This window comes from Diachasma alloeum, unplaced genomic scaffold, assembly GCF_001412515.2.
Source record: "Diachasma alloeum isolate Michigan unplaced genomic scaffold, Dall2.0 Dall_scaffold_00442, whole genome shotgun sequence".
Classification (NCBI taxonomy): domain Eukaryota; kingdom Metazoa; phylum Arthropoda; class Insecta; order Hymenoptera; family Braconidae; genus Diachasma; species Diachasma alloeum.
The window spans coordinates 11858-20749 of NW_021680581.1; the positions used below are offsets into that span (position 1 = coordinate 11858).

The window sequence follows — 8892 nt, forward strand, 5'->3', positions numbered from 1 at the left end:
ATAAAAAAAATATTTCGATCGAATATCGAGCGGCCCTAGAGTGAAAAAAAAATGAAAACGCGAAAAATTCTCGAAAAACCGGTCTAGGAGCTTTTTGACGGCTCTGAAGTATTTTTATCTTGAAGTACGAGAATAAACGAAAATTTTCTTTTTTTATTCATCAAAATCGGATGCTCCGTTCAGAACTAATGATTTTTTGAAAATGTTAAGTTTCGTTATGATTATCTCAGAAACAAAAAGTGGCAGGGCAATGAAATTTTGCATGATCACGGGCTATATGTAGTACTTCATAAATGGATCATTTTGATGTGAAGAATAATTTTTCATCGATTGCTGAAGGTCATTGTTTACACTCCTATTTATGAAAATTGGGAATTATTTCATCATACCGAAGATTTAAATAACTCTTTTTATTTTTCAAAATACTCATTTGTTCATTTTTTTTCTTGATTCTAGACAGAATGGCTCACAGACGAAAGAAACGTGGAGCTTCTTTTTGTGATGAAATCAATGAAATTGCTCTTAAGGAAACTATCCTTTTACCCACCAAAAAAATTAATGAATTGAAGATAAAACAGCTTTATAAAATCACTGGAATTAGATTCGCAAAGATACGTTATAGAATGAAGGCATTGGTTGTCTTGGAGAACAATTTCACCATTTGGTTACCGGGGAGACTTTTCACTAAATTATTGGAAGAAAAAGAAAATCTGTGCTCCTTTCAACAAGCTGCTAGTGACGATGTCTTGTTCGTTAAATTCCTGACAGGCAAACATCACCCGTGTGAGTTTATCATTATTGAGAAAAAAGATGACAAAAATTAGGACAAATAATGAAAGATTGTTATACCTTTTATCTCTGTATTTTTTTATTGTGTCACGTTTTTGAGACTATTCATTCACCCCTGGAGAGTTGAAATGATTCTTACAAATTTAGCAACATTGAAAGAAGACTATGATAGAATCAGGAGTGATGTAATAAATTAATTGATATACATGATATTTCAATTAATGTACAAGTACTTTTCTTCCAAATAAAAAATAAAAAGGTGAAAAAGAAATTATTTAATTTGTTTTCATATTCAGTTTGTAGGAAGCTTTCAAATAAAACTTGTGGAAATCCCCTCTACAATACAAATCTTGATTTCGCTGTCATATAAATCCGGATAGAATATAAAATACCTCAGTCATCTTGTAGCGTTAATGAAGGAGATGTAACGATTGTTGACTTTTTTAATCTCGAGTTATTCAGGATTGAGAAGTCGTACATTTTTCCTCAATCTCTAGTGATGATTTTCCCCATTCCACCAATATATTTCAGCTTTCATATAAACAAGAATCATGAAATTGAAAGAGAGATATTTTTTTTTTAATAATCCTTGAAAAGAGAATGCTCCTTTTATTTTCTCATCAAGATAAGTACAATGATATTTACAATGAGATGAATAAAAACCTTGATATCATTGTATTGAAAAAAATGTTCATGTAGAAAAAATAAGATAAAAATGAAGTCGATATAGCATAAGATGAGCGCAATACTCCATCCAACATCGATACATTACGTGCGCATCTGTATAGGACCTGAAAAAGAAAACAATATGACAAGAATAGAGTTGACATCAAAGTATATGAACAAAATTTCTCAAAAAGGGAGAGTGGAGCAAAGTGAATGTTGAAGATCCACTCCTATTCTAGATATTTCTATTTGCTCTATATTTACCCTCATATCTAGATTTTGAAAATCTTTCGAAATCTCAATCTTTCATATGGAATTTTTATCAAAAAATGTGGCGCGAGTCACAATAGATTAATTTCTTGAATTTACTTCGTAGCGTCTCGAATATTCCAAACGTCGGAATTCGAGACAAACATCATTCTGTCCTTGTCCCTCAGGAAATTTCAGGACAATTCTCGAACCTTCGATAAATGAAGGTATATAAACTCGTACGCTCCCCGGCGGAGGAAGTCAGTCTACTTTTGAGTACGCATGTAAACACTTGCCTTTAAATATATAGTTCTTGTCAACACCGAGTTATTATTTTTGATACCCGCACCAAACCGCCACAACTGGTGACCCCGACGTGATTGAAGTGAATAGTTTTCTCGCATTTTTTTTGATTTTTAATTATATCACGTTAACGCCGCGACTGTTCCGCGAAATTCGAGTGAATTTCGATCGTGCACTTTGTGAGTGGTTTGTGTGCCATGTACGCTCGTGTGTTGTATCGTTCACGCCCTCCATTCGAGTTATTTTCGTGAATTTTGGTGCATTGCTGAGCACCCAAGGACGCTGTGCTGCACTGAATATTTTTCAGACTTTCTCTAGTATTGTTTTTCGCGAAACATAATGCCCGATAGTGTCGAGGTGCGCGAAGCTGACAATGGAGCCCCGCTCCAACGCGTTTCGATACGATGTCCCGCCTTCAATGCCGAACGTCCAGCGTTATGGTTCGCCCAGCTCGAGGGACAGTTTCATCTAGCCGGGATTAACGATGAAGTAACGAGGTATTACTATGCCTCATNGTGTGTTGTATCGTTCACGCGCTCCATTCGAGTTCTTTTCGTGAATTTTGGTGCATTGCTGAGCACCCAAGGACGCTGTGCTGCACTGAATATTTTTCAGACTTTCTCTAGTATTGTTTTTCGCGAAACATAATGCCCGATAGTGTCGAGGTGCGCGAAGCTGACAATGGAGCCCCGCTCCAACGCGTTTCGATACGATGTCCCGCCTTCAATGCCGAATGTCCAGCGTTATGGTTCGCCCAGCTCGAGGGACAGTTTCATCTAGCCGGGATTAACGATGAAGTAACGAGGTATTACTATGCCTCATCTCATCTCGATCCCAAGGCCGCTGCTGAGGTGCAGGATATCCTCCCAAATGTGCCTGCCGAGACACCGTATACACGTCTCAAGGANGGTGCATTGCTGAGCACCCAAGGACGCTGTGCTGCACTGAATATTTTTCAGACTTTCTCTAGTGTTGTTTTTCGCGAAACATAATGCCCGATAGTGTCGAGGTGCGCGAAGCTGACAATGGAGCCCCGCTCCAACGCGTTTCGATACGATGTCCCGCCTTCAATGCCGAATGTCCAGCGTTATGGTTCGCCCAGCTCGAGGGACAGTTTCATCTAGCCGGGATTAACGATGAAGTAACGAGGTATTACTATGCCTCATCTCATCTCGATCCCAAGGCCGCTGCTGAGGTGCAGGATATCCTCCCAAATGTGCCTGCCGAGACACCGTATACACGTCTCAAGGAGGCGCTCGTCGAACGCCTCACGCTCTCCCGGGATGCACGACTCCAGCAGCTGCTCGACCGAGAGGTATTGGGTGACAGGAAGCCCTCNTGCAGGATATCCTTCTAAATGTGCCTGCCGAGACACCGTACACACGTCTCAAGGAGGCGCTCGTCGAACGCCTCACGCTCTCCCGGGATGCACGACTCCAGCAGCTGCTCGACCGAGAGGTATTGGGTGACAGGAAGCCCTCGCAATTCGTGCGTCATCTCAGGAGTCTCGACGACACGGTTCCTGACCACATTTTACGCACCAAGTGGCTCAGCCGACTGCCGATGACGATGCAGTTCATCCTGGCGTCACAAGCGGACATGGCTCTCATGGCTCTCATCCGACTGCCGATGACGACGCAGTTCATCCTGGCGTCACAAGCGGACATGGCTCTCGACAGGCTTGCAACACTCGCCGACAAACTGCACGAGATCGCATTGCCGGTAGCCCACATCAATGACGTCCAGGAGCCAACGTCCTCAGCCCTCGAGACACGCTTTTCTCGTCTCGAAGCCACAATCTGCGAGCTGGCATCGGCCCTAAAAGGATAAAGCGTCGCACGTTCTCGCTTCCGCTCTCGATCCCGTTCTCGAGCCACCTCGCCAGGACCCGACAACAACCATTGCTGGAAACGAGTTAACTATACGCTTATTGCAGCCAACGGTTCGACAATCAACACGTATGGCTGCATAACTCTATCGCTCAACCTCGGCCTCCGGAGGGAGTTCACATGGCGCTTCGTAGTGGCGGACACAACCAAACCAATTATCGGTGCCGATTTTTTGGCGCATTTCGGCATTTTACCTTACCTGAAAAACGGCTGCCTTATCGACTCAACAACTGGATTAACGACCTCATGCAAAGTGTCGCTATCCAGCATCGTCTCGGAAATCAAGGTTACGCCTGTCGATCCTTCATGGTCAGATCTCCTCGGTAAGTTTCCCAATTTAACGAAACCCGAAGGAATATGCCTTCCAGCCAAACATTCGACGCTGCACCATATCGCCACTACACCCGGACCTCCAGTATCCAGCAAATCACGATGCCTCGCCCCCGACAAACTGAAAATCGCCAAGGCGGAGTTCGACAAAATGATGCAACTGGGAATCACTCAACGTTCGAAGAGCCGCTGGTCATCTCCGCTCCACTTGGTACCGAAAAAGTCAGGCGAATGGCGACCTTGTGGAGATTATAGACAATTGAACGCAAGAACAATTCCGGATCGATATCCCGTTCGCGTTCTAGAGGACTTCACTGCTAATCTCGCTGGGAAAACAATCTTCTCGACGATCGACCTCGTACGCGCCTTTAATCAAATACCTGTGGCCATCGACGACGTAAACAAAACAGCTATCATCACATCATTTGGCCTTTTCGAATTCCTGTTCATGACGTTCGGGCTTCGAAATGCCGCACAAACATTTCAATGGTTTATCGACGAGGTCACTCGANGGCTGCATAACTCTATCGCTCAACCTCGGCCTCCGGAGGGAGTTCACATGGCGCTTCGTAGTGGCGGACACAACCAAACCAATTATCGGTGCCGATTTTTTGGCGCATTTCGGCATTTTACCTTACCTGAAANATTAACACCGCCAAGTGTCGTTTCGGCCAATCGGAGGTAGACTTCCTCGACCATCGTATCTCGGCGCAGGGTATCTTACCGCTCCCGTCGAAGGTACAGGCGATCGTCAATTTACCTCGGCCAACATCCATTCGTAAATTGCGTGAGTTCTTAGGTATAATCAATTTTTATCGCAAATTTCTTAAAGATGTTGCAAGATTTTAGGTTCCTCTCCATGAATACACTCAGGGTGCTAATGTCAAAGGCTGTCACCCCGTCGCCTGGACACCTGAGGGCGATACCGCTTTCACCGCCTGCAAGGAGGAGCTACGAAAAGCAACGTTAATGGTCTACCCGGACACGACACTCCCGTGGGCCATCTTCACCGATGCTTCCGAATACGCCATCGGTGCAGTCCTGCAGCAACAACGAGGACAGCACTGGGAACCACTGGCATTATTCAGCCAGAAACTACAACCTGCGCTGAGGAAACACTGCCCTTACTATCGAGAGCTCCACGCCATCTACGCTGCCGTGCGAAAGTTCCGCTACATTTTCGAGGCGAGGCACCTCACGATCTTCACAGATCATAAGCCGTTGCTTCACGTCTTCGCCCAAGATCCTGACAGAGCCACGCCGTAGCAGTTCCACCGCCTGGATTTTATCGGCCAGTTTTTGATCGACATCCAGTATGTGGCCGGCAAGGACATAGTTGTCGCCGATGCGCTTTCTCGTATCGAGGCAATCTCTGCTGCCGTCTCTACGAATGAGCTTGCCGAAGCTCAAGCCGCTGACGAGGAGCTCCAGCAACGTCTCCAGGGTCAACATCACGACGCTCTCGCCCTAAGACCTGTCAATATTCCAGACTACGCCACGCCTATCTATTGCGACGTGTCTGGCGATCTGATTCGCCCTTTCGTTCCTGTGCCGTTGAGAAGAAGAATTTTCGACGCTCTCCATAGCGTCAGCCATCCTGGGGCACGAGCCTCAACGAAGCGGGTAACACAGCGCTACGTCGGCCCGGACATCAACCGAGACTGCCGTCTGGGGGCCCGCGCGTGCATCGCTTGCCAACGAAATAAGGTATCTCGTCATGTCTCATCTCCTATTCAAGATTTTCCAGGACGCACGCAGCGCTTCGAGCACATACACGTGGACATCATCGGATCGTACGTTCCGTCCAGAGGGTATCGCAACTGCCTGACGATCATAGACCGTTTCACCAGGTTCCCAGAGGCGTTCCCCATCGAGAACACTGGAGCCGAGTGTATTGCCCGAATGCTCTTTTCTGGATGGATCTGCCGCTACGGAGTGCCGCATCGAATTACAACCGACCAGGGGACACTTTTTGAGAGCCAGCTGCTCAACGCTCTCGCTCGTCTTCTCGGTAGCAGACATATTCACACCACCACGTTCCATCCTCAGTCAAATGGAATAGTAGAACGTCTGCATCGTCATCTGAAGGACGCCATTCGCTGTCATGAAAGCGCTTTGTGGATGGACACGCTGCCTATCGCCCTTCTCGGAATCCGCGCCGCCAGGAAAGAAGACCTCGGTGCAACTCCTGCCGACCTCGTCTTCGGTGAACCGCTCCGACTATCGGGGGAGTTTCTTGCTCCCTCGCCACCATGCGGGCTACCGCCTACGAATATCGCCGATTGTCTGAGGAATCACTTCGCCGATCTCGCTCCTCAACCCGTCGCCCGTCATGGCCAGAGGAAGATTTTCGTCATTAAAGAGCTCGCAAACTGCTCACACTTCCTCGTTTGTCGCGGCGCTCCCCATCACGCCTTCATTTCCCCATACGAGAGGCCACACCAAGTAATATCGAGGCACGACAAACATTTCGTCATTCGAATTAGAGGCCAAAATACCGTAGTCTCCATCGACCGTCTCAAACCCGTTTTCTCGCTCCCAGACGACGAGCACAACAATGACGACGAAGCTAACGACGATTCCGACGACAGGAATACGACGCCGACTGCACCACCTTCACCGGAGTCACCGCAACCGGGAACATCTCGACGTTCGTCATCTTATCGCCCATCTGACACGGGCTCATCGACGTCATCAATTCAAAAGTGCATAAGGTTCGCTAAACGACATCAGCTGTTTTCGACAAATCGATATTATTGATTTTCTTTTGGCTTTATTTTGCTTTCTTTTCTTTTTCCGCAGAAGGAGAATACTTGTGGCGTGAGCCACAACAGATCAATTTCTTGAATTTATTTCATAGCATCTCGAATATTCCAAACGTCGGAATTCGAGACAAACATCATTCCGTCGTTGTCCCTCACGAAATTTCAAGACAATTCTCGAACCTTCGATAAGCGAAGGTATATAAACTCATACGCTCCCCGGCGGAGGAAGTCAGTCTACTTTTGAGTACGCATGTAAACACTTGCCTTCAAGTATTGTAACGAGATTTTCTCGTTACGGGTTGAAATCCCCTTAAAAAGAAAAGTGAACTCAAAATTGTTGAAGAGAGATAAGTAGTGACACCTAGAAGCGGCTGAAGAAAGCCGGGACTACGTGCGATAAACCACAAACCAATGAAAGACCTAAGGCATAGCGGTTATGTGTGAAACCGCGACCCCAGGAGGTCTGGAGGGCGTTACTAGACTATCGCCGTATTAGAATTCGCCCAGCATGTGCTAGGGGAAACAGGGCCGACGTACAGGCCGTCCAACTGGGCGATTCTATAGGCTATGTCGGAGTAGGCTACGGACCAACGGCCAGGTGAAAGGACTGGTACCTCCGTGATCCCGTCGGATTGATTGGTGGGGATAGGGTAACGGAATGACCTATCGTCGCCGAGATATCCAGACTAGGAGGCAAGGCCCTAGTAAGATTCCGAGTTAGTCGCACGCGAGCGCTTGAACCGAGAGGTTGAAATAATCTCTCGGTGTGCTGGAAGTGGTGGATGGCTGAAGAAGCCATGGTAAGGAGTTTACTCAGCGTAGCCTGGTGCATAACTGTGGCGGCGAATATAGGGGGATGCCCCTGCATCCCCCGCGCGTAAATCTGAGTTATTTCGGAACGCGAGGTGACGACTTCGTCGTGTTCGGCGTCATCTAGTCTCGGCGGAACGATTCGAGGCGTATGGGCCCGTGGGCCTGGAGTCGAGAAATCCTCCTGTCGGTCCGACCATACGCCGACGGTCTAGTACTACCCGGAGGCAGTGACGCGCGATGACCAAAGCGGTAACTGGTGGTGGAGAGAGTGGGTGGTCGTAGCGTGGGTAACGCAGTTCCCCCCTGGTCAGATCAGCCTCTCCACGTCCCAGGCTCTGAGGAGTCCCGGCTGAATCGCAAATAGTTCGGAAACTCTCCTGAGTAGAAATACTCGGAGAGAGGAAGCATGCCGGAGGAGTCGAGAGACCCTCCGGAGGAAAGATGAATCCCATTCAGTAGGGAACTTATGCTGTGAGGCATAATCCTCGGCTTGCAAAGGCAGTGGAATGTGACGGTAATACTCCTGGTGGACCTCGCCCACTCTACCGTATCACGCTGATGTTAGCTAGGCAACCCATTGTCCAGCCCAAAAAGTCCTCTGAGTGGACGAGTTTGCCTCAGGTTTTCGTCGAACCTCCCGTGAAGGTTCGGCTGGCGCCCGACTATTGAGCGATAGAGACGGCAAAAAAGTAGTTTGGATTTTTCCTGGGTGAACAACCCGGGAAAATATCCTTACAATATACAGTTCTTGTCAACTCCGAGTTATTATTTTTGATATCTGTACCAAATGGCTACAAAAAAATATAATTTCGTGTTGCGCGTAATCCTGAAATAAAAGCCGCAATCTATCGATAATGCTCCATATGCATGGCGTAATATACAAAATCGATACAAGTGGGAGAAATCCCGTAAAGAAACCTTTAAATACATAGTCGGGGCCTATGTGCGCATCAGTCGAGTGAAAGGCATCTTTGAGAAGAAATATTAAACTCATTGGAGTAAAGAAATATTCTAAATAATGAAAGCAGTCCTCAAACAATCATTACCAATATATGAGCTGAAAGATTTAGCTGATGAACAAATTGAAG

The 8892-nt window shown here is 46.9% G+C and overlaps 1 protein-coding gene across 1 annotated transcript; it reads left to right on the top strand.

The window, feature by feature from the left end:
• Positions 1-2998: 2998 nt before the first annotated feature.
• On the top strand, positions 2999-3837 carry LOC107042312. The gene is made up of 2 exons (XM_015263310.1): positions 2999-3322; positions 3379-3837. Exons 1-2 carry the CDS (start codon positions 2999-3001, stop codon positions 3835-3837), a joined length of 783 nt encoding a protein of 260 aa, XP_015118796.1.
• Positions 3838-8892: the final 5055 nt, after the last annotated feature.